Source organism: Garra rufa, chromosome 9, assembly GCF_049309525.1.
Source record: "Garra rufa chromosome 9, GarRuf1.0, whole genome shotgun sequence".
Taxonomy (NCBI): domain Eukaryota; kingdom Metazoa; phylum Chordata; class Actinopteri; order Cypriniformes; family Cyprinidae; genus Garra; species Garra rufa.
In genome coordinates, this window is record NC_133369.1 from 45,541,116 (window position 1) to 45,568,438 (window position 27,323).

Sequence of the window (27,323 nt, forward strand, 5' to 3'; positions counted from 1 at the left end):
ATTAGAATGATTTCTGAAGGATCGTGTGACACTGAAGACTGAAAATTCAGCTTCGCATCACAGAAATTAATTATATTTCAAAGTATATTAAAAAAGAATTGCAAACATTGTCAAAATAACAATAATGCTATAAATAATATGCTCAATTAAAAAAAAGGCTACTTAAACTGTGTTTTCTGGGATAGTTTTGAGTCAGCTGACTCTGAGTTGTTCTGACAGAAGGTCACATTGCTGGAATTGCTTTGTTCTTCATTAATCTCTGTTAATCTGGTGTGTGTGTGTGCAGCTCATGCTCTCATTATCCACATTCCTCAAGGAAATCCAATGAGAATCAAATGAGAGTGACTCTTCAAAGACTTCCACATGCTGACCTGGGTTTGGTGAGAAAGTGCACATGGATAATATTCGACATGTACCTGACGTCTGCTCCACCTTTAGCCGCAGTCTGAAGTGGGATCCGTGTTCAGAGTTTCCTGGACTCCTCTGGCACGACGTCTCCACCAGACTCACACCGGGTGTTAGGTTTATCTGATAGGTCCTGTCAGGGGTCTGGATGCTCAGGATGCAGTCTTTTTTGGACTCGATCTTCACATCTGCATCATCCCTGACAGCATCACTGCTGAGAGGGTCAAATAAAACATCAGTGGTGAAAACATTCATGATAATGCACTAGATTTCAGAGATGTTTGTCTGTGTAAAACATGCTGCCTCAATGCTAGGGTGTTGAAAAGTGTCCACTCAAGAGATTATAATAATCTGATCTCCAGATATTTCTTTCAGTTAAATCACCAGATTTTTTCCTGCTTTATTGTTTGCCATTAATCAGCTAAGAACAGCACATCTCTTGTCAACACAATTCAGATGTCATTCATACCGGTAATCTGATGTGTCACACTGTAAATTCCTAATCCCTGGGTTACTGTTAGTATTTGCAAATTTCCAGTGTAAACATGAATGACTAGATAAACACAAAACTACATTTGGATTTTGAGTTTTGACCACTGAAAATAGGTAGGATGCTAAATCTGGAGCTGCACTGACATCTCGATATGTCTGGGATTGAACCACTCAGGGCCTTAAAAATTAAGATTCCAAAAGAAAAGTTTCTTAAGGACCAGAATCTAAAATCATATTAAGATATCTTTAATACTATTTGAGATACAGGCACACCCATTTTGGAAAATAATATTTACAAGACTCAAACAGATATGTTCTATGCAATTATTCTGATAGAGGGAAACAATATACATTTCTAATTTCAACATTATTTCTTCTTCAGACATTGCTCTTTAAATAGCATAAGTTTCAGCTGTACACAAAGTGACCAACATTTGGTTTTCAATCACTGAAAATGGGTAACATTTAACAATATGTACATGGAGCCTCATTAAGATTCCCATACATCCTGAAAATTATGATTCTAAAAGAAAAGTTTATGAAGAACTAGAATCTAAAATCATATTGTGGTGTCTTTAATACTTCTTGAGTTGCAGGCAAGCGAACTTTGGCAAAATAATATTTGTGGCACTCAGACTTGTATGTTCAATGCAGTTGTCTTGACAGAATGAAAGGAGATACATCTCTAGTTTTAACATTATTTGTTCTTCAGACATTACTTTTTAAAAGAAAATAAGTATCATATATTTACAAACTGACCCACATTTGGTTTTTGACCACTGAAAATGTGTACATTTTAATGTTATACTCCTGGAGCCATATTGAAATTCCAATATCTCTAAAACCAAATTTCATAGGGCATTAAAAAAGAAAGGAAGTGTGTTAAGATCCAATATCTAAAAAGGCATTAAGATATCTTTAATACTTCTTGAGTTACAGGCATGCAAACTTTGGAGAAAAGAACTTGAAAAGTGCATTTTCCCCATTTTTGAATGGTCACCATTGGCACATAATGTAACTAGAGTCAACAGATTTTACTAATAGAACTACCATTCTTTGTGTAAAAATAACATGATGCTGTCATCTTTCTGAAGTCATTTTTACACCCCTGTAATTTGACTCTGAATCTCAGGTCCGATCATGATTTTAGTTTTTCGAGCTTGTAGAGATCTCAAACTTTCCAAATCATTTCCAAAATATTCCTTTTAACTTTCAGTTCTTAATTCAAGCCCTATAAGAATCAATCCATTTTACAGTTTAACCTGGGACATCATATTGTGATATCTTTAACACTTCTTGAGCTACAGGCATGCAAACATTGGCAAAGTAATATTTATGGCACTTAATCAAGTATGTCAAATGCAGTTGTTTTGACAGATGGAAACAAGATACATCTTTAGTTTCAAAATTATTTGCTCTTCAGACAATCTTCTTGAAAAGAAAACAAGTGTTTTATTTTTGCAAAGTGACCCACATTTGTTTTTTGACCACTGAAAATGTGTACATTTTAACAATTTACTCCCGGAGCCTTATTGAGATAGCAATATCTCTGCAACTGAACCATGTAGGGCCTTAAAAATTAAGATGCCAAAAGGAAAGTGTGTTAAGATCCTATATCTTAAAGGATATTAAGATATATTTAATAGTTTTTGAGTTACAGGCATGGAAACTTTGGGGGGGAAAAAAAATTGCAAAAAGTGCCTCATTAATGAATGGTCACCATTGGCACATAATGCACCAAAGACAGCTAAAGTCAACAGATTTTACTAATAAAACTACCAATTTCTGTGTAAAACATCATGATGCTTCCATCTTTCTGAAGTCATTTTTACACCCCGGTAATTTGGCTCTGAATCTCATGTGAAAATTGCCATTTTGACCTCCCTCTACAAAATAGTGGATCTCTCAGTAAATATTCATCCATGACATTTAATATTTTGGCTTTCATCACTATATATATTATTATTATTTATTTCAACAATATCACTTAATTGTCTAGATTCTTAAAGAACTATTATGCATGCAGGGTTAATAAGATAATATTAATGAACAAACTACACAAAATATTTGTTTTTAGAAATCCATTTCTCACACAAAATGACTTTAAAAAAAAGCTTTTTCATTTCAATATTCATATACATTTTTACCTTAAAAATTACCTGTTTAAAACTGCCATCTAGTGTTAAAATAATGCACTACTGACTGTTTGAGTGTAAAGCTACAGTGTCAGTAGCTTTGTAAGAAATGATAAACTGTACTGTATCCTCCACTAAATATGTTAACAAGTACAATAAACTGGCTACTACCAGAAATTATTATATTTTTAGTTTTCTCTGGAGTTGTTACGTGATCTGGCGAAGCTTGCATTCTGAAAAAGTGCAACCTATTAGAGAGTAAAGGTAGTAATTAAGCTTTACTGCCAATACATGTCATGTAAATAGTTTCTTGCTACTTCAGCACATCCTCTGATGAACCTCTGGACAAACGAACTGCAAGAGATAACGTAAAAGCACACTTTACCCAACGAACAAAATGCCACTTTGCAGCTTCTGTCTGAGCTCAAGAAAGACGAGGTCTTGTTGTGTAGTCTCTTCCATTTATATTCCTCACCAGGAATATATATATATATTTACACTACAGAACTGATTCATCCAGCGATTTTACTGAAGAATCCCACGCGACATACAAAACATCGTGACAACAAATCTCTGCGACACAGGAAATACCTGATTTCAAATTAAAAGCTCTCAATAAAAAAGTCCTCAATAATTACTCCTAAAATTATTTTCATGTATTCAGATAACACTAGAAACTCCATGTATTATGATGAACATTTTTATATCTATTTTATATGTATACAGTACAAAAATAAAAGACTTAACAAATCATACGTGACGTAATATATGTTAGTATTTATTAAGTTGTGCCTAAACATTCATAAGTGTAAATTTACTAACAACAAACTCAGTTTTATAGTTTTGTTGACTGAAATATGTATTTATGTAAGTGTTCGAGACTTTGGGAATAAGAAAGCTTTAAGAACTTTGAAAGTTTGTAAATTTTACAATATATTTATTTGATTTTGTGTATGCATACATGTATGTATATATGTATTTTGTTTTTTAAATGTAATACCTTCCTCTCCCTGGCGCAACTATTTTTGTTTGTTATTTTGTCTTTCTTTTTCTTTTCCTTTTTTATTTTTGATAACATGTTATATGTTATTGTTCCTTGAATAAAAAAATAAATAAAAACGAGCAAAAAATAAATAAATAATAAAAAAGCGATTTTTAAAATACAAATTTAAAACCTTTATTAATTATTTAAAGAACTTCTAACATTAAAACTGTTCAAATGCATCTTAATTTTTTTTTTAATTGGTTTAATATAAAAAGGCTCTCTTTCTTTAACATTTCTTTTGTTAAAAAAAAAAAACTGGCAGAAAGACTTTCGCGGTAGTGCAGACTTGCGCACGCGCATTTTCAGCGCGCGTTCTTGACGTCAAACAGCTCGCTCTCAGTGGTGGCGGGAGAATTTCGAGTGTTTTGTTGATCAAGTTCGTCTTCAGGAAAATACAATTTTTCAGGAAAATGTGGAACCAAGGTATGTTTTTTAGTTATTGTCTGTGTATAACACGCTCTAGCGTCTTGTTTACCGAGTTTTGCTAACCTGCTAATGAGAATCCTCCAAGCTCAGTCAGTGAGTGTGTTTTAGTCAGTCTTGTGTTGTCAGGATGTCTGTTACACGCACTACAGTCATGCTTCACAGTAATGTTGGTATTGTTTTCATACATGGAGTATTCTCAGTGGAAATCGAGAATGTTTATATTTTGGCAGGTAAATACGGTGAGGCCAGTGTGGCTGGATACACACAGTCTCCAGGAGGATTTGGGTCACCAGCCGCCTCTCAGGGAGGAGAAAAGAAAGGGGTCAGTCTCCTTCAACTTTATATGAAACCTGACAGAGATATATGTCTGTGTGTGAATGTCTATAATATACCTCAAAACCAACAAAAGTAAAACCAGAATCCAAATGTTGCCTAAAGAGACTTATTTGTATGTAGAACTAGTAATTTTATGAATACAGACAGTACATTTATGCACATTTTAACTAGTTATAATAATTGAGATATATTTGTTTACATTTGAAATCCTTTTTTATTATTATAAAGTGTTTATGCATTATGGTATATGGTTTTTTTTAATCCAAAGTTAAAGTTTGTGGCTTTCAAAGTTATCTTTTATCAGATATGTTTAGTCTCTTTAGAAAATAGACCAAAATACAGATGTCTTGTTTGATATCGGTGTTGGTTTGTTACTGTTAACTAAGTCTAAAACTATTAAAATAATTTTTAGTAATTGAAATAATGCACACAAAAAAAATTGTGTGTGTGTGTGTGTGTGTGTGTGTGTGTGTGTGTGTGTGTGTGTGTGTGTGTGTGTGTATATATATACACACACACACACACAATTTTTTTTTTGCATTATTTCAATTACTAAAAATTATATATATTTATTTATTTTTTGAAATGCATATGAGACCTTAAATGTAAAAAATAAATGTTGCAACTACTTTAAATGTACAGATTACTAGTTAATTACTAAATCAGAAATAGAAGTAAATGAAAGCTAAATAGAAATATGAAAAATCTAAATTTTAAAATTATTTTTGTAATTTTTTACAGTATATGCTTTTTACATTCACAGTTAAAGTTTGTTGCTTTCAAAGTTATTATCTTTTATCAGCCATCTCTTGCTTGGGAACAGTGTTGTTTTGTTAATGTTAACTAATCCTAAAACTATGAAAATACTTTCAGTAATTGAAATAACGCAAAACAATATATATATATATATATAATAAAATGCATATGTGAGACCTTAAATGGGAAAAAAAGATGTTGCAACTACCTTAAATATATGAATTACTAGTTAATTACTAAATTGGAAATAGAATGCTAAATAGAAATATGAAAAATAATTTAAAAAATACCAATTTTTACATTTTTATTTTATTAATATAAAGTATTTATGCATTATGGTATGTTTTGTTTTTGTTTTTTATCCAAAGTGAAAGTTTGTAGCTTTCAAAGTTATCTTTTATCAGATATTTTTATTAGTTTTAATCTCTTTAGAAAATAGACCAAATACTGATGACACTATGTCTTGTTTGGGAATGGTGTTGGTTTGTTAATGTTAACTTAACCTAAAATTATTAAAATAATTTTTAGTAGTTGAATTAAAGCTAAAAAAGTATATATTATTAAATTGCATATATAAGACCTTAAACGTAAAAAAAAAAACACTTTAAATATATGAATTACTATTTAATTACTAAATCAGAAATAGAAGCAAATGAAAGCTAAATAGAAATATAAAAATTCTAAATTTTTACATTTTAAATGCATTTTTTAAAACTAAAATAAAGTATATGTGCATTATGGTATATGCTTTTTTTATTCAAAGTTAAAGTGCTCTTGCTTGGTCACAGTGTTGTTTTGTTCATGTTAACTAAGCCAAAAACTACTACAATTTTAAAGTACTTTCAGTAATTGAGATTAACCTAAAAAATAATTTGTGTATATATTAAAATGCATAAATGAGACCTTAAACATAAAAAAAGATGATGCAACTACCCTAATATACGAATTAGAAATAGAAGTAAATGAAAGCTAAATAGAAAAAAAATAAATTTTAAAATAAAAGCTTGTTTAAAACATTCATATATTCATGTGTGACCCTGGACCACAAAACAAGTCATAAAGGTCAACTTTTCTAAAATGAGATTCATATATCATCTGAAAGCTGAATAAATAAGCTTTTGATGTAAGGTTTGTTAGGATAGGACAATATTTGCCTGAGATACAACTATTTGAAAATCTGAGCGTGCAAAAAGTCAAAATATTGAGAAAATCACCTTAGCAATGCATATTACTAATCAAAAATTAAGTTTTGATATATTTACTGTAGGAAATTAATAAATTATCTTCATGGAACGTGATCTTTACTTAATATCCTAATGATTTTTGGCATAAAAGAAAAATTGATCATTTTGACCCATACAAAGTATTTTTGGCTTCTGCTACAAAAATATTGGCCATTGCTACTTAAGACTGGTTTTGTGGTCCAGGGTCACATATATGTAACAATGTTAGTATATATAATGATAATATAACCCTGCTTGTAAATGTGTACAAATTTTGCTGTCCACAATAAGAGTGTTACTATCCCAAAAGTTCCAGGGGTATGGTTAATTTGATCTATTTTTATATGAAATATGTGGCATATATTTTTTTGACAGGTTTTGGCTGACATAGACATGACATTCTACTATTCTTGTTTGATTTTACATCTAAATGTTGTAGTTTTCGAAGCTGAGTGTCAGTAAAGTTGTGATGTTTGTGTGTGTTGTGTAGAGAACTCGAGCGCAGCAGATCGTTCCCTGTACTGTGTCCCAGCTGATGTCTGCGGTGCAGGCGGAGGATGTCTTTAAAGTGGGAGAGGTAGAGATCGCACAGGTGAGTCTGATCTCTTTAACACAAGATCACACAATGTCTGCATTTTTTTAAATAATATAAAGTATTTATGCATTATGGTATATGCCTTTTTTCATCCAAAGTTAAAGTCAAAGTTATTATCTTTTATCAGATATATTTATTATTTTTAGTGTCTTTAGAGAATACAACAAAAAATACATAAATATACATATATGTACACAATCTTTTGCTTGGGAGCAGTGTTGTTTTGTTAACTTTAACTAAGCCTAAATAATTTCATAAAATCACAAGATCACAAAATGTCTAGGGAAGGAGTCCTCAAATAGCAGGCTGTGATTTGGTTCCAACCACACCATGAAACATTTTAGAGATTTTAACAATTAAAAGTGTAATTCAAAATAGAGCTGCTTGATTTTGGCAAAAATCATAATCACGATTATTTTTGGTCAATATTGTAATCAAGATTATTTAGCACGATTATGTCTGAGTCCAAAACTTGATATTATTGATTAATTTAAAGATAGCAATACAGTAGAAAAAAAACCACACAGTTTAAAAAAACATTGAATGCTTTTATGCAAGTCTAAAGTAGTCTAACAATACTACAGAAATTGAATGTAAAATTAAACGGCGTCTTCACTGTAATAGTTAAACATGCTTTGTTTTTTTATTAAAACTACAAAAGTCCTTCATTCAAGAGCAGTGGGTGATTTTTCTATTTGTATTTTTGTTTTATTAAGCACAAAGATGGCAGAAGGAATAATATTTGTTGCTTTAAGTGCCACACAGATCCGATATACTGTTACACACATATTTTCATTCTCAACTGTTAATGATAATTTAAGACATAACTGACAATGGTTTACATGAATAATCACCAAGCGCCTCAATTTGAATTTTTTTGCGTGTATTCGACCGTTTAGGTGCGCACCTTGAGCTAAAATATAACTTTGCATGTCTGTGTTCTGCTCCGTCTCTGAGCGCATACACGGAACAGCGCAAGTTGTCTTAAGCTATATTAAAAACACAACATCAAAAAAACATTAAATCAAGCACATCCCATTTTATTGATGATTTGCATGTAAAATTAGGCCTTTATGGAGGGGCGTATTGCACCGCTGGTAAGGGGGCTGAATGGGGCATAATAATCATTTCATCTGGATTACTGCATTTTCATGATCATTTGAAGCAGAAATCGAAATCAAACTGAATTTCGATTAATTGCACAGCCCTAATTCAAAATAAGGGTGCAAGAAATGAATATATTTATATCATTTCATGTAGTTCATCAATATCACACGAAGATTGCCCTTTTTTTCCTTCAAAAATCAGCATGACTACAAATGTGATATTGATTTTATACACCAATTCAATAATGATAAAAGACATTTTAGACAGGATATTTCCTATTTCTGCTCAATTTCAGCAATCAAAATAATTTGAAACAGCCACAGCATTGTTTTTTCATACCAAAGTTTTGTTGCTAAATGAATCAACCGTTTAAATTATATGGTTCAGTCGCAAAGACTTGTTAACCCTTATTAACAGCGACTTTCTGCTGGTTTTAATTTCACATTCAAAGTATCTTTTCACTTTTAAAATAATTTTAAAATACAGCTGCATTAACATGTGTAAATACTTCTAAATGCCACTTCGTATGCAACTTCTGAAAAAGATAAATTTTCTTGATACTGATTAGATTTGTTTGGTAACAGCTCAATTGATGCAGCACTTTTAGAAAAAATGGCTTTAAAAAGTAAAAAGGCCCATAAATGCTAAACATAAATGTAAACTTATTGAAAGAATAAATTTGATCACTATTGAAATTAGTAGTTAAGTTTGTTTTCTGCTCATGATGAGAGCATTTTAATTACAACATATGTTGTTTGTTTTTACTAGATACTTGTTTTAAGCAAACTATAAAAATGGTCCAGACTTCAACAGAAAAACCCTGAAAGTACAATATTTTTTTTCCTCAGTCACATAACCTACATGTCCAAATGTAAAAATAATAGCCTGTAAAAATGATTTTCTTTTTCCTTTTACAAAGTACTGTTTTTGCCCAGATGGAAATTCATAACTATTCCCAAAAAATATTTTTTTTCACAAATATCTTTGTTTTCACTGCTATACAGTAGAAGGCGCTATTACACATCTTTTGATAGAGTATTGAATCTCTGATTAAAACAAAGTGAAGAAGCAGAAGCAAGCGATCGCATATGTAAAATAATGAGATCGTCAGACATTAAACAGCATATAAATCAAAACGGCCCAAAATTACCGGATAAAATGTCGACACAGCAAGTGGTTTAGGGCTGTGAATCTTTGGGGGTGTTGATTGAAGCAATCGACTCATCTGTGTTTTGATCATCGATCTGAATCCGAACCGGATGTAGTCTTTGCAAGTCAAAAAACAGGACACGCTTTAAGAGCTTTACTGGATGAAATATGTGTTTTAAAATGGTGTACATTTGTGCTGTGTACCGCCTGAGGACGCTCTTAGTGGTCCATCTGTCACAGAACCACTTCTCTAAATAACTACCCTTAAAATACCACAATGCCACAGTATGTGAGTGTGAGAAGAGAGACCAGATGAATTTTTGATGCTCTGAACAAACTCATCTTTTTATTTTATTATAGATATGTTTTAATCACTATTCCGTCTAGTATTTTTGTATTTATTTATTTTTTTAAGTAGGTAGGGCTGCACTATGAACCATGTTTTAATTGTGATCGATTTCTGCTTCTCTCATTTAAGCAGAATTGCCTGAGATTACTTTTACGCTCATTTATCCTGGATATGTTTCATTTCACATTTGTGCTATCTTGCATTGGCAACAAACCCCCACAAGCATTAATGTTTGCAGTAACCAGATTCCAAAACTTTAAATCCCTAAAAAAGGTATTTTCTCTTAAAACAAAACATTTTCTGCACAGTGGTTTACTTAATCTTCCCAACCTGGCAACCATGTGCATGCGCTCTCTCTACATTACAGAAAAAACACTGATGATCTGAAAATAACAGCAAACATGCATTAAGTGAAATGAAAGGCACTGTGTTTTCTTTCGCATGGCTGTTTGCTCTTTTCTGCAACGAAATTATTCCTAATAATTAAAATTTGAAAAGTAAAAAAATACTAACTTAAGTCAAATTCAAAACATGAAAAGTTGTGTTAAATGTGTCTGCATCTCTTGACGGCTCTAAGAAATAGCTGTCTTTACATGAATACCTCTCTGTGTTTAAGTGTGCTAAATGTAAACTCCTCGGTCATAATGATGAAACAGGAAAGTAGTTGTGTCAGCTTCATGGCTGATACACTTAAGCAAGCATTTTCTCTAATATGTTTTCGCGTAGGCGAAGTTAATTAATAGCTGTTTTGTCTGGCACTGTCTAGGTAACTATTGTTGGTATCATCAGAAGCACTGATAAATCCACAATCAACATCCAGTATAAGGTGGATGACATGACAGCAGCTCCCATGGACGTGAAGCAGTGGATCGACACAGAGGTACTGGTTTAAGAGTTGTAATCTAGGGCTGGGGTGAAATCGATTCACATATACATCACAATTCAGTCTTCTAGCGATTCGCATCGATTCACAAATGTCAAAAATTGATTTTCTAGTTCAGCGGTTCCCAACCGGGGGGTCGCGACCCACTAGGGGGCCTCAGTGATCTTCCAGGGGGGCTGTGAGATATCTTAAAATTAATTTAAATATGATCCTATAGTTGTTTAACTTCATTATTAATGTGCTAAATGAGAATAATAAAAGCACGGCCTCTCTCATGTTCTGTGATTGATTGCTTCAGACTCGGCGGAGCAAGCCTCATCGTTATACAGACTGAATGGCAGCTCAAAACTTCCGAACGCTGTACGCAAACTACTGTTACATCTCTCGGCTGCATGCATGAAGCAAACCGTCGTGCTAATGTTAAGGTAAAAACGATTAGTGTCATCATAACGAACTTGCGCGTGCTTAATGTACAGGGTTTCCGCGAGGCATTAAAAAGCATTAAAAGTCATTAAATTGATTTTGCGAAAATTAAGGCCTTAAATGGCATTAAAAAGCATTAAATTGTTTTATACAGGCATTAAAACTTTAGATAGTGTTGAAGAGACAAATATTACCAATTTATCTTGAATGTAGCCTGTATAGTTAATAACTTTGATTCACTGTCGCGAAGTATGATAAACACGGAAGCAGTTTGGTAATTGCTTCTGGCCGGTCCAAAATTGTGTGACTTTTTAAGAGCGGCCAGTTTTAAGAGTTAAGAGTTCAAAGTTTCTGAAATTTTTCTGTTCAGAATTGATATTTGAAATTTTGAACTCTGCAAATAAACGCTGACATTTTAAGCTGTCTCCTGATCCATTTCTAATTATGTTCAGCAGAGTAATGTATGATCATTGTTGCCTCATTGTAAGACCGCATGAAAAAAATGGATTATAATATTCACACATTCATACACATCCGTGTTAAGTTATTGGTTGCGTATGGCATTAAAAATGTTAGAAATGGCATTAAAAAGGGCATTAAAAGGCATTAAATAAGATTTGAAAATCCTGCAGAAACCCTGAATGTATAACACTCGTGTATATCAGAGTCGTACATGAGACACGTCGTATTGATTAACAAACTATGGGCGCTCTCGGGGCTCTGATCCCTATCGTATTTTTGCGTGAAATTTCAAACATTTGCCTGGTTGTCCAAATTAATGTGAGTGTTTTATAATGGATGCTCACCCATAGAAGAGGAGTGAGGCTCGGTGTTTATGAGCATCAGGCGCGCACTGACAGGGTTCACTGATCCCGTCTTCGTCGAACCTTCACATCGATGTGTGTCAACAGATTTAGAATGTATTTGCTGTATTTTGAATTATTTTATTATTTTTTTTAATCGATACAAACGGTAGCTGTTCAGTCAGTGGGGATAGGTTTAGTGGTCTTTTTAGTTTTTAGTTTAGTGATCTCCCTGTTGTACGGCAGGTTCACATATTTAAGAAAAAGTACTCTTAAGTTGTAAAGAATGTCTGAATTAAAATAATTTTAAAAGTTAGAATTGAGCAGAGGTATTTTTTAAAGATTATAAGGTATATTTAAATTTTAATTTAGAGTTTGTTTGAATTGAGTTTTTTTATAACAAGCAATAGAAGAATAATAAGGCAAAACAAATGTTTTGGTTAATACAAAAAGATTTAAAAATAAATACCTTTTTCTTTACTATTGAAGTACAGTATAAGAGGTCATGTCAGGCATAGTGGGGGCCTTGCAAAATTGGCCGGAGAAGGAGGGGGGCCCCGGAGTAAAAAAGGTTGGGAACCCCTGTTCTAGTTAATATAATAATAATAATTGCAGCATGATGTTGGAACAAAACTTTGCTCGCTTTTCTAAATGTAAACTACAAGGTACACTATTTGTTATCTAAACACACAAAAGGTGATCAAAAGTACAGAGACTGTGCCCATGATAAACAATGGAAAACATTACATCATTACACAAACAAAACATTAGTCTGTTTGTGTAATGATGCCATATAGTGCTTCTGACTTGACAGACAGCTCTCGTTAAACCCGTGAAGTGAATGTAAATCCCGTCTCACTTTAAATCTACATTTCTCAAAATTCCATTCCTGAAAATCATAGCTATCATCCAACTTCAGATAGCCATAGCTTTTGTTACATTCAAGCTATGGACAAAATACGAATAGTTTTGGAAAGGGGTTTTATATGCTATCAAAACCTAGAAAGGTACAATTTCAGCATGTGTTGAGTTTTCCTAGATCACATCACATCACATATACAGGTGCTGGTCATATAATTAGAATATCTTCAAAAAATTTATTTATTTCATTTATTTATAACTTGTATTATGTATACATTCATTCCACACAGACTGATATATTTCAAGTGTTTATTTCTTTTAATTTGGATGATTGTAACTGACAACTAATGAAAACCCCAATTCAGAATCTCAGAAAATTAGAATATTGTGAAAAGGTTCAGTATTGAAGACACCTGGTGCCACACTCTAATCAGACAATTAACTGAAAACTGCAAAGGCTTTTAAATGGTCTCTCAGTCTAGTTCTGTAGGCTACACAATCATGGGGAAGACTGCTGATTTGACAGTTGTCCAAAAGACGACCATTGACACTTTGCACAAGGAGGCCAAGACACAACAGGTCTTTGCAAAAGAGGCTGGCTGTTCACAGAGCTGTGTCCAAGCACATTAATAGAGAGGCGAAGGGAACAAAAAAAGTGTAAAAAAAAGCAATATGGATAAGCGCACCTTGGAGAGAATTGTGAAACAAAACCCATTCAAAAATGCGGGGGAGATTCACAAATAGTGGACTGCAGCTGGAGTCAGTGCTTCAAGAACCACTACGCACAGATGTATGCAAGACATGGGTTTCAGCTGTCGCATTCCTTGCGTCAAGCCACTCTTGAACAACAGACAGCGTCAGAAGCGTCTCACCTGGGCTAAAGACAAAAAGGACTGGACTGCTGCTGATGGTCGAAAAAAAATGTTCTCTGATGAAAGTAAATTTTGCATTTCCTTTGGAAATCCCGTTTCTTAAAGGGATAGTTCACCCAAAAATGAAAATTTGCTGTTTATCTGCTTACCCCCAGGGCATCCAAGATGTAGGTGACTTTGTTTCCTCAGAAAAACACAAACGAAGATTTTTAATGAAAACTGGTGCAGTCTGCCAGCCTTATCATGGACGTGGATGGGCACCAAACCTTTAAAAGTAAACAAAAACATGCACAGACAAATCCAAATTACACCCTGCGGCTCGTGATGATACATTGATGTCCTAAGACACGAAACGATCGGTTTTTGTGAGAAACTGAACAGTATTTATGTCATTTTTTACCTTTGATACACAGCCACGTCCATCTGTCATGAGCACGAGTTTGGCATCAGTCACGTCACATGTGCACGCGCTCTAGCGTAGTATACACAAACGCTGGAAGCCGCGATGTATACGACACTCATTGTTTCCACAGTGCACAGAGATTGTGGGTATAGCGGCTATTCAAAATGGTAATTACTTGCGCGTATCCTGATTGTTCAAACAGATTTAAAGCTAAAAGATTACGTTTGCTTGTGCAAACTCATCCGGGACTTTTCACCGATTTCCCCTTACGGTGTAGCACACTTACGCCAGAATGCGTGCACAAGTTACGTGACTGATGCCAAACTCGTGCTCATGACAGATGGACGTGGCTGTGTATCAAAGGTAAAAATGATATAAATACTGTTCAGTTTCTTGCAAAAAACTATCGTTTCGTGTCTTAAGACATCAATGTATCGTCACGAGCCGCAGAGTGTAATTTGGATTTGTCAGTGCATGTTTTTTGTTTCATTGCTGCAGTAATTCAGGCAAAAGGAGCCCCAACTAAGTATTGAGTGCTGTACATGCTCATACTTTTCATGTTCATACTTTTCAGTTGGCCAAGATTTCTAAAAAGTCCTTTCTTTGTATTGGTCTTAATATTCAAATTTTCTGAGATACTGAATTGGGGTTTTCATTAGTTTTCAGATATAATCATCCAAATGAAAAGAAGTAAACACTTGAAATATATCAGTCTGTGTGGAATGAATGTATACATTATACAAGTTTCACTTCTTGAATGGAATTAGTGAAATCAACTCTTTGAAGATATTCTAATTATATGACCAGCACCTTTATATAAACCGTGTCCCTAAGAATCTATTTGAATTGAGCTGTGAGGTAGCAAAAGATTCGGATGAAATAGCTCAACACAAGAGCCAAAGGAAACAAACGCTATGACATGTGAAATAAAATGTCATGTATTAAAGAAGAGTGGCTTGATTAAGTGATGGAAATAGCGGATGATGGGCACAGAGTCAGGTGTTTGTGCAAACTGTACTTCATAGGGATGTTTAGATGGCTATAAAAGTATTTACATGTTCACATTTATTTTTTTATATTTAACTTACATAACTTGGTTTAAATGCTGCTTTTTGTTTTCAGTTCTATTCAATCAGTTTAAATGCTTCTGATTGTCTTGATATTATATTATGTTAGGTCTATATTATAAACCTAATAAATAATTTACCTATTATTGCCATTTCTAATACTGCTTTCCTGTTTTAATATACTTTGAAATATTATTTATTCCTGTGATGCAAAGCAGAATTTTCAGCATCATTGCTCCAGTCTATAAGTGTCAAATGCTCCTTCAGAAATCATTCTAATATGCTGATTTATTAATGTTGGAAACAGTTGTGCTGCTTAATATTTTTCGGAACATGTGATACTTTTTTCTTTGATTGAATAAAAAGAACATTTATTCATGTGACACTGAAGACTGGAGTAAAGATGCTGAAAATTCAGCTTGGCTGCATAGGAATAAAGTATAATAAAAATATTTTAAATTGCAATAAAATTTTCCAATTTTATTTTGTGAAATAATGTTTAGTATTTTTATCAAATAGATACAGCCTCGAGGAGCATTAGAAACTTTAAAAAAAACGTTACTGATCCCAAACTTTTGAACAGCAGTGTACTGGACTGTAAAAAAAAAAAAAAAAAAAAAGTTTTCTCTGGTAGCATAAAATGTACATCATTTACATCAAGGGTTAAATCAAATATAAATAGCACATTTAAATTAAAAGTTACACACTTTGTGTGTGCGCTGTACAGGTCTGGTGGCCGAAATGTCTGCGCAATAGAAAATTTTTGGCTCAGATGATGCACAGCAAATTTGAAAGTGTGAAGTTCACACTCGCTGTGTAAAAAATAACACTTTTTAAGTGTTTGTATATGTCCCCACCTAATAGAGTTGAACTAACGCTTTAAATAGTGTTACTTTTTTAGTTAGAAACAACACTGTAAGTGTTCACCATTAACACTATTAGTGCTTTTTCCTTCTCATTTACAACGAGTAAGGGTTTGTACGAGCATTGTATTTCAACACTGATTTGTCATTAAATGTAATCTGCATTCAGTTCAACTAAAAATTCATAATGTGCACATTCAATAACAGCCAACGCATTGTATCAGTTTGAACCTTTATTTTCAACAATGACACATCTTAGAACCTTCGAAACAAAGATAAAACTCACCATCATATCACCCATCTAGGGTTGGGAATCGAAAATCGATTCCGATTCTGTAATCGGATACTTAAGATAAAGAATCGGATACTTGTTATAAAATTAAAATTTCGATTCCTGGGTGCATTTTTTCATCTAGTGATCTGCCAGGACCTTGCGTGGTAATGTAAACATCAGTCGATAAGATCGCGGTAAGCGTTTAAAAGTGTGGCTACGCTTTGTAAAAACCGAAGACAAATCTACCGCTGCACGCAAACTTCATCTTAGAGATCTTCAAGGGATGGATTTTAGTCCTGTGTCCGCCTGCTCCAGAAGGAATATATGTTATTACGTCCCGCAAAAGCCCACATAAAAGTAACTTATAAGTTACCCCCGCGGGAAGACAGGTATCTACTTCATCTCTTGGCTGCATGAAACAAACCCTCCCGGTAATGTAAAGTCAAAGATGACCAGAGTAATAGTAACAAACTCGCGTGTGCCTAATGTATTCATTCTTGTATATCAGACTCGTACATCAGGTTTTTGTGATCACAATTTTAAACAGGTAAACTCCTGGAAAGTCCAAGGATCGTGAAAGCATTCAAACAGTAAGCTAAAAACAATGATAATAATGCAGAGAATAGTGACTAATAAAAGTTATTTGAAAAACATCTATGACCTTTGAAACATGTCTAGTCTTCATGCTCTATGTCGAGTATGGTTTCACTAATAATAAACATACATTTGCTTAAAGCAGAGGTCTCAAACTCAATTCCTGGAGGGCCGCAGCTCTGCAGAGTTTAGCTCCAACCAGGTCCAACTCACACCTGCTTGGAAGTTTCTAGTAATCCTGAAGATCTTGATTAGCTGGATCAGGTGTGTTTGATTAGTGTTGGAGCTAAACTGTGCAGAGCTGTGGCCCTCCAGGAATTGAGTTTGAGACCAGTGGCTTAAAGCATCCATATTTGTCCATGCCCATGTAGATTAGAGTATTAAACACTTTAAAAAGTATTAATTTAACGCACATTTAGGACAGATAAAAATGTGTGATTAATCACGAGTTAACTCATGAAAACCATGAGATAAATCTCTATTTTAAAAAATGGAATTGATTGATGCCCTGGTTTCTTTATTTGGTCTTAAAAAGGTCTTTAAAAACTCTTACATTCACCGTCATCAAACTTGCACAAATCTGATCAAATTGTTCCAACATCCTTATTTCTAGAAGAGATCTGGAAAAGTCATGGCAATTGACTGATCTAAAACTTTGGGAACCCAGAAGTTAATGACCTCCATATTTTTATTCATAAATTTCTGTTGTTTGTTTATTTCATTTAGTTGTTTTTCTTTGTTTTTCCAGGACATGGGAGTTGATAACTCAGTCATTCCTCCAGGCTCTTACGTCAAAGTCTCCGGCAACCTCCGCTCTTTTCAGGTCAGAACTTGTGTACAACTAATGTAAAGCAATGCAAGTTAAAGTTGCTTTATGTACTCTTACTTGTGTAAGTTAAAGTTACACTGTTTAATTATGAAAACAGGATTTCATGTGCATTCTGCAGTTTGAGAAATGATAGAATCTTTTTACTTCATGCAGTCAAAATCACCAATGAGCAATGAACGAGTTAGACTTGGCTTTTCATATAAAAGAGGAACAGAAAACCGCTCTCTCATATCGTTCCTTTGCAAGAAGGATGTTTTTGCTGTTTTGCCGACTGGATACGGCAAGAGTTTAATCTATCAGTTAGCTCCACTGGTAGCTAAGCGTATGGGGTGTATTTTTGTGATTGGTCGTGGCGTTATCCAATTGCGTGGAGTGAGAGTTTCAAATGCATGCTTGGTGCCGCCCCTCGAGTTAGGCCCTTTTCATTGCTCTATTCCAGACCCTTAATCTTAATAGATTAGGGTCTGGATTTTTTCCAGGCTAGTGGTTTTCAGTTTTTGCTGGAAAAGTCTTAGTGAAGCCGACAGGTTCATAACTCTTGAAATCGTGTAACCCTACTGGTCCATTGGTCTCTATTCATCATGGCCTTCTAAACATCTTTAGTAATATGTGTATGATTATGACCCTCGCCTGTGTGTTTTTCTCTATTTCTTTCATCTGGTTTCTCCTTCTCAAAGTATTGAACGTGAGTGTTGAGTGTTTTGGTCTCGTTGCAGAATAACAGGTCTCTGGTTGCGTTCAGCGTCCGAGTGCTGGAGGACCTGAATGAAGTCACTTCACACATGCTGGAGGTTGTGAACGCTCATATGCAGCAGAGCAAACCACAGAATATGGTGAGACTCACGTGTCCTTCTCTCCTTACACTTCTGCTTTTCACTCACTCATACTGTAGCTCACAGCTAGTTGACTGGCTTCTTTTATGTCTTAAAATATACGGCTCAGAATTTAAGCCTATAATAAATATTTTGGGTCTGAGATGTAGGGGTTGCATTTATTTAGGAGCACCAGTGCGACCAGTGCAGATTTTTGCTAGTTGTAAAAACCAGGCACAACCAGTTAAATGTAAAATATTCTTTATGGTCAGAACATGACAAAAACTTCATGGCTTTTGAATTCTTCACAATTATCCGGTCAACAAAATAAATATCTTAATAGAAAAAAAAGTTATTTCTTAGTTTTAATGAGTAATATTGTTTCAAATCAAGAAATGGGTTTGTGTTACCTGATAAAAAATATATATTATTATTATTATTATTATTATTATTATTATTATTATATATTTTTTTTCTTTTAGAAATCCACATTTGATTGTAGCTTGAGGATGTAGATGTAGATTTATCAAAATCAGTAAAAAATAGTAGCAACCTCATTTTTATATGAAATGTTTTGTTATTCTGACAGTTTGAGTTGTTTATTTATTTTTATTTAAATGAACCATTGCTCTTCTGTGACTATTTAAAGGCAGGTTTTCTCAAATTAAAAGGTGAAGTTCTGGTGAAGTGACTCTCTGGAGATGAGGTTCATGTCCTTATATAGTGAGACACAGACGAGCGTCACGCACACATGAGTTTGTGCAGCAGACCATACAGACTTCACTTTTAAAGAAGTAGACTTTTAGCACTGTAATGTTGACAGACACTAGTCCATATCATGCCTTTATTGTACAGCCCTATGTTTCATTTAATCATTCAAACTCATAGGGCTCTAAATAATAAAAAATATAATATTGGAATATAATCTTCAAGCTGCCATAGGGGAAAGCAGCAAAATATTGACCCGGCTAATTTCATTGTGTTGCATTAATGTTTTGTTGTGACTGTAGTGTGTTTGATAATAGACGTTCTTTCTTTTATAGATGGGAGGAGGTGGAGGAATGAACGTGATGTCCACATCTCATACTAGCATGAGCAGCATGGGCTCCACAGGAGGCTATTCTGGTGCTAGTATGATGCTAGTCAATGGTTTAAGTGCCAACCAGAACCAAGTGAGTCATTTTACACGAGATGAATGTGTGTGTGCACTGCCAGTCAAAAGTTTGAGATCAGTAAGACTTTTAATGTTTAAAAAAAAGAAGATTTTCTGCTTATCAGTGTTGCAATTATTTCATCACAAATACAGAAAAACAGTAATATTGTGAAATATTATTGCAATTATAAATAATAGAAAATATATTTTGTTCCTGTGATCAAGCTGAATTTTCAGCATCATTAATTCAGTTTTCAGTGTCACACGATCCTTCAGAAATTATTCTAATATGTTGATTTATTACTTTTATTATCAATGTTGAAACATTAAAAACAACAGCATTTATTCAAAATAAAGATCTTTTCTAACCATATAAGTCTTGCCATCACTTTTTGTATCAATTTAACACATCCTTGCTGAATAAAACTATTAATTTCTTTAAAACCAAAAAGAATAAACATGTACTGACCACAAACTTTTAAATGGTAGTTTATATTGTTACAAAAGATTTGTTTTAAATAAATGCTGTTCTTTTTAACTTTTTACTTATTAAAGTATATATAAAAAAAGCTTTAAGCATCACAACTGGTTTCAACATCACAGGAAGCAGTATCTGCTGATCTGATCTTTTTAAAACCGCCTTTTTATCATGTAGGATTATTAATAGCAAAAAGTGTTTTGTTTTTTTTGTTTTATTGTTGCACAATAGCTTACACAGCACAAGCCTGATTTCCACAAACACATTTCTATATTATTTTGATTTTAAAATCCAAACATTGTCATTGAAAATGCTTATCAGCATAGTGATTTATTTTTTTACACAGTACAGTAATCTTTCATAAGATTAAACACTAAATATAAGAAACACATTATTCAATACATTTTACTTTTGCATTTACTTCTAGATTTATGTATTAAGTTGCTCAAGCAAGTGGCAAAACATTTAAACTGCTTACTTTATCACAAACATTCTACATTTAAAAAATACTATTGACAGAAACGGTCATTTCTACTGCCTTTTATTTTGCATTTAAATCTTTACAAGTAATCCTGTTGTTAATCAAGAACTTGGTTTTTCTACTCCACGAGTGCCATATAGTATTGCCTTGTTTATCTAAAAATGCTCTTTTCCTTTAAACCTAGCCAAAAACCTACAATGCATTGACTGTGAAGCACAGTAGACTTGAATTATATGCATTTATGGTGAAATGGTGACATTTTCATGTCAATCCTTGGTCATATTTACCGCAAACAATGCGGAATAAAATAACAGCCGATAGCTGATCAGTCGGAGCACTCCTATTTAAAATATACCCACGTAGAAAACGTTATTTTACATTGAAATATTTTTACACAATATTAGTTTTTTCTGTATTTTTGAACTAATAAATGCAGCCTTTATGAGCATAAGAAACCTCTTTAAAAGCATTACAAATCTTACTGATCCCAAACTTTTAAACAGCAGTGTATGCTTTTTTTTAAATCCATTTATTTCCATTGTAGTTCCATTGTATTGTCTGTTGTGTTTTTCTGATGTCGTCTCTGGTCTTTGTGCAGGTTTTGAGTCTGATCAAGAGTTGTCATGAGCCTCAAGGCATCAGCATGCAGGACCTCAAGCAGAAGCTGAACAGCATGAGCGTCACTGTCATCAGGTACAGCGTCTCCTCATGGGACATTTCTCTAAAACAGAAAGGGCTTTTGTAGTGGATCCTAACCAAGAAAGGGATTTGACGTTTCTCTTCCTCTTTCTTAGTTTTAGTTTCTCTTCTTTTTAGTAGAATGTGTTTTGAGAATAGCACGTCCTTTATTTCCCTGAAGAAGCTTCCTCTATTCTGTCATAGCAAGGCTCGTGTGAGATCTTGCATGAACATGAGCCAAATTCTCATCATATTTGCAACTCGGTGGTTTGTTTCCTAATCTAAGGCTTGATTCAGTTATTGTGTAGAAATGGGATTTCAGGTGCAGGTTTTGTCTTTAACAGTGTTATAATTTTGGATTTAATTTCATTTGTATCTTTCATACAGTTTTCAAACTGCCGTTTAATTTCAGTTTTGGTTTTGTCAGTTTTACCAGTAAATTTGTTCAACATTAATGCACATTTTTATTTCATTATAAGTTTAATTATTAGTCATTCTAGTTGCATTTTGATCCAGAGAGGTTAATGTCCTACACAAATTTCTTCTTAGCAAATAATCTTAGTTTTTGTGTGAACTTCACCAAAATTACACACAAATTATGTTTTGTTTTAGGGCTGCCACTAATGACTATTTTTATATCAATTCATCTGTCAATTAATGTATTGATTAATCTAAAAACATTTTAACTTGCAACTTTGCCATTCAGTATTGGACCATTAAAAAAAAAAAAATGATTTCCTCAAAAAACGCAAATTCTTTACAACTGAAGAAAGAAAGCCATGAACATCTTGGATGACAAGAGGGTGAGTACATTATCTGTAAAAAATTCTGGAAGTCATCTTCTCTTTTAAATGAGGTAAGGGTTAAAAAAAACACTTGAAGAACAGCATGTAGTTGGTCTAAAATAAGCAAAACCTTTCGACTATAAAGTCGTCTTCAAACCACAACAGATGTACGCATGTATCAGGAAGGCCTCTTTATTAAAAGAACTAACCACAAACAGCTTTTTTCAATGCAGTTATTAGATGTACATCATCTAAAACAGTCCAGCTCCACTCTCAGAGCTCTCAACTTTGTTTCTGAACTGATTCTGGGCCTGTATTCACAAAACATTTTATCTTAGCACTTAGAGTTCTCCTAAATAGCAGTAAAAGTTTTTATTCATAGAAATTTAGAAGCAATTTTGTGTAGGACATTAACCTCTCTGGGTCAAAATGCAACTAGAATGACTAATAATTAAACTAAGTTGGTTTAAATCTTATTTGACAAATAGATCTTTTTCTGTTCGTTTTTCCGGCTTAGAATCACCTTCTGCTTCTTTGCCATGTGGCATACCACAGGGCTCAATTTTAGGGCCATTGTTATTTTTATTGCATTTATTTCCTCTGGGCTCCATCTTTAGAAAGCATGGGATCCGCTTTCATTGATATGCGGATGACTGTCAAATCTATTTCACATTTAAAGCAGAAGGATGGGATCAGGGTTTCCGCGGGGCATTAAAAAGCATTAAAAGTCATTAAATTGATTTTGCGAAAATTAAGGCCTTAAATGGCATTAAAAAGCATTAAATTGTTTTATACAGGCATTAAAACTTTAGATAGTGTTGAAGAAACAAATATTACCAATTTATCTTGAATGTAGCCTGTATAATTAATAACTTTGATTCACTGTTGCGAAGTATGATGAACACGGAAGCAGTTTGGTAATTGCTTCTGGCCGGTCCAAAATTGTGTGACACAGACTTTTTAAGAGCGGCCAGTTTTAGCCTCTAAGAGTTCAAAGTTTCTGAAATTTTTCTGTTCAGAATTGATATTTGAAATTTTGAAATCTGTAAATAAACGCTGACATTTTAAGCTGTCTCCTGATCCATTTCTAATTATGTTCAGCAGAGTAATGTATGTTCATTGTTGCCTCATTGTAAGACCGCATGGAAAAAAATGCATTATAATATACACGCATTCATACACAGCCGTGTTAAGTTATTGGTTGCGTATGGCATTAAAAATGTTAGAAATGGCATTAAAAAGGGCATTAAAAGGCATTAAATAAGATTTGAAAATCCTGCAGAAACCCTGTATAAAACATCTCTTGACATGCCTAGATGATATAAAAGCTTGGTTGGCTTTAAACTTTTAAAAGTTTAATGAAAAGAAAACAGGTTTTGGTGTTTGGCCCGAACGGTCCCTGTGACCCTTCTTCTGTTTATTTGGGACCCTTGGAAGTATATTTTAAACCTGTTGTAAATGACCTTGGTTTTAAGTTGGACAGTGATTTTAAATTGGATAGTCAGGTTAGAGCGGTGGTGAAATCCAGTTTTTATCAGTTAAGGCGACTGGCAAGAGTGAAATCTTTTCTTTCTAGGCAGCATTTTGAATCAGTGATTATTTCCCGTTTGGACTATTGTAACTCACTTTATTTGGGGGTTAGTCAGTCGTTACTCTCACGTCTGCAGATGGTTCAAAATGCTGCTGCGAGACTGCTAACAGGAACCCGTAAAAGAGAGCATATGTGACCCTGGGCCACAAAACCAGTCATAAGGTTAAATTTTACAAAACTGAGATATATACGTCATATGAATACTCAATAAATAAGCTTTCTATTGGTGTATGGTTTGTTATGATAGGACAATATTTGGCCGAGATACATCTGTTTGAAAATCAGGAATCTGAGGATGCAAAAAAATCAAAATACTGAGAAAACCACCTTTAAAGCTGTCCAAATTAGGTTCTTAACAATGCAAATTACTAATCAAAAATTACATTTTGATATATTTATAGTAGGAATTTTACATAGAATCTTCATGGAACATGATCTTTCCTTAATTTCCTAATGATTTTTGGCATAAAAGAAAAATCTAAAATTTTAACCCATGCAATGTATTTTTGGCTATTGCTACAAATATACCCCAGCGACTTAAGACTGGTTTTGTGGTCCAGGGTCACATATAACCCCTGTGCTGGCCTCACTGCACTGGCTGCCGAAGTCTTATAGAGTGGATGTTAAAATTCTGATGTTTGTTTTTAAATGCCTTCAAAATCTTGCCCCGCCTTACCTATCTGAGCTTCTCCACCCCTACACACCCTGTCGGTCTCTTAGGTCAGCTGATCAGCTTCTCCTGGAAGTACAGAGTTCTAGGAGGAAGCTCAGAGGGGATTAAAAAAACAGTACAGAAAACCATTTATTAGTGGTTTTAATTGTTAAAAATTTGATAGTTTGTAATATTTGTTATGATTTTTTATTTTTATTTTTAGAAGAGAGGATAGGCCTAGTTTGTGATTTGGTCTTAGTGACTTAGGAGTCCTCTTCACTACTCCTAATGTTTCACAGATTTAGGAGCTAGTATTAGCACTGAAATGCTTTGTGAAATACTCTTAGAGCAAAAATTTAGGAGTCCTAAATTAAGGATTGACAAGCCCATTATTTTTAAGATTTTCTCCTGAATCGGCAAGTTATGAGCTACTTTTAGCCTTAAGATGTTTTGTGAGTACGGGAATACCACACAGTCTGCACCAGTTAAAATAACAATGCTGAGAACTGCAATAACAATTTCTCCCATTTAATTCATAATGGCATTCTTATTAAAACAAGTGCCTTTTCATTAGTACATTTATTATTGTCCATCTCGCTCTTATTCTAGTTACGCTCAAGCTACGGGACAAAAAAAAATGCAGCAGTGTGAATTAATGTGTGACAATACGCAGAAGTGCAGACTGTTTACCGCATTGTAAATTCTAACATAGTGATGAATATGAGATGTTCGTGACAGCAGTGATGTGTCATGAACAAGGCGAGCGATGAGCGCTAAACTGATGAAGTCTCAACCGCAAGAGAAAACTACCAGGCTAAGCAATTATAGAGATGTTAATGATCACAAAAGTGAATGCCCAGTCACATTTATTATAGTAAGATTTCTGCTTGTCTCATTGCTTACGGACAGCAGCGCGTGTTCTTTTGCATATCTTGCAGTACATCCGTCTTAAGACAAATACAAGAGGCATTCTGTACATGTGAAGTGTTTTAGTAGGGATGCATTGAATATTCGACAACCTAAATTATTCAGCCAATAATAGCAAAAAAAAAAAGCTGAATAAGCTAAAAAGTTGAATAAATTATAGCGAACAATGAAGTGACACGATCAAATAGAGATCTGCACTTATGCAACAAACATGTGGTCAGTGTAGAAGCATTTATAAAGTGTCTGAGAAAGATGCAAAAAATCATTACAATCACTGACAGCGAGAGACTGTTTAGTATCGCATAGTTAGTACGTCTTCCATGAGAAGAGAAAGGGCTGGTTGTAGCTGGTTACTGTATGATGACTGAAATCGCAAAATGGCCTTAAACCATTAGTAAATAAACTACTGAACATTGTTGTCTAATACATGCACCAATTGTATTTATTCTGACAGCTCTGCATGAGCTCCTTAGTCAGGGTCCAAAGTACAAAGCGTGAGGAAAATCTGCGTGATGAGAATCATTCATAAATCTGCTGCTGTCAGCAAAAAGCAGTACTGAGGTCTTGTTGCGTGTTTCCGCCAAAATAAAAGTCAACATGTTAGCATTGTTATTTTACTGTTGTTCTGTAAAATAAAATAAAAAGGTAGGACAAACATAATAATCATTGCAACAGCTCTATTAGTACATTTATTATAACATTCTCCATTTATTTGTACATAAAAAAACTAATTAATTGAAGAATGCGGTCTTTAAAATCACCAAAGAATATTATTTTACTAACTTATTCATTTTAAGTTAAATTGTGCTTTGTTGGTAGGCTATAATATCTACTAGAATGTTAAAAATGTTCAGTGGTAAGTAAATATTTTTAAATGGTTGTTTTGTAATTGATTGATTTTTTTTTTTGAAAAGCAAGACAAAACTGTAAAAAGCACATTTTGGCTATTTAATTTATGCAATGGTGAAAAAAAAAAAAAAGGCAAAATACATGGGGGAAAAACACGAAAAAACATTTTATTTTTCAGTTTAATTTTATTCGGCTTCGGCCAAGAATTTTTATTTTGGTGCATCCTTATTTTTTTGTAAATCTAAAGTGATAAAAACAGCAAATAAAACAACATCTCATTTTGAGCTGATAATCTACATTACAGCTCAATTTTAGAATAATTGCTTTTTTTCCATGATTCTCAAAGAATCTCTTCTGCTCATCAAGGCTGCGTTTATTTAATCAGTAAAAGCAGTAATATTGTGAAATATTTTTACAATTTGAAATAACTGCTTTCTATTTGAATGTATTTTAAAATGTAATTTATTCCTGTGATGCAAAGCTGAATTTTCATCATTTTTCAACATGATCTGTCAAGAAATCATTCTGATATGCTGATGCGAGCACCTGTTATAATTGACTGCCTAAAATGTTTGCGCAAACCATGAGATATTTTTTTTAGGATTCTGTGAATAGAAACTTCATAGGAGCATTCATTTGAAAGAGCAGTCACATTTAACCACAATATTTTTTCACAGCTTACACTGCTAAACGCCATTTCTCTGTGTAATGCTGAACAACTTTATGCAAAAGCCATCTAAAAATACAAACCGATTTCTACGTGTAATATCTGTCTGGTGCACCTACACCATAATCGTCATAAATGCTAGTTGTTTTCACTCCAGATTAATTCTCACTTCTCTTTTTACAGGCAAATTGTGGATTTTCTCAGCAACGAGGGACACATTTTCTCCACCATTGATGAGGACCACTTCAGATCAACAGACAATGAAGCCTAGTTACGTTTTTCATCAACATTTGTGATACTTAAGCCAATTCCAATACATAGTTTTAATGAAAAAAACAACAACAACAACAAAAAAAACAG

General features: G+C 33.6%; 2 protein-coding genes across 3 annotated transcripts in view; one reads left to right on the top strand and one right to left on the bottom strand.

The window, feature by feature from the left end:
* The window catches only part of ube3d (ubiquitin protein ligase E3D), a 41,760-nt gene extending 38,169 nt beyond the window's left edge, over nucleotides 1–3,591 (bottom strand). The window contains exons 1-2 of one of the 2 annotated variants that reach the window (XM_073847732.1): nucleotides 3,418–3,591; nucleotides 417–616 (exon numbers count right to left, since the gene is read on the bottom strand). In XM_073847732.1, coding sequence (XP_073703833.1) covers nucleotides 417–616; nucleotides 3,418–3,494 — 277 coding nt within the window. In that variant the 5' untranslated portion in view covers nucleotides 3,495–3,591. Of the gene's footprint in view, nucleotides 1–416; nucleotides 620–3,417 lie in introns of both variants that reach the window. The other variant, XM_073847731.1, reaches the window with a different exon arrangement.
* Nucleotides 3,592–4,383: 792 nt separating this feature from the next.
* On the top strand, nucleotides 4,384–27,322 carry rpa2 (replication protein A2). The gene is made up of 9 exons (XM_073847089.1): nucleotides 4,384–4,500; nucleotides 4,734–4,825; nucleotides 7,309–7,410; nucleotides 10,785–10,898; nucleotides 17,810–17,884; nucleotides 18,607–18,723; nucleotides 19,746–19,874; nucleotides 21,413–21,507; nucleotides 27,147–27,322. Exons 1-9 carry the CDS (start codon nucleotides 4,488–4,490, stop codon nucleotides 27,232–27,234), a joined length of 825 nt encoding a protein of 274 aa, XP_073703190.1. The 5' UTR covers nucleotides 4,384–4,487; the 3' UTR covers nucleotides 27,235–27,322.
* The last annotated feature ends 1 nt before the right edge of the window (nucleotide 27,323 follows it).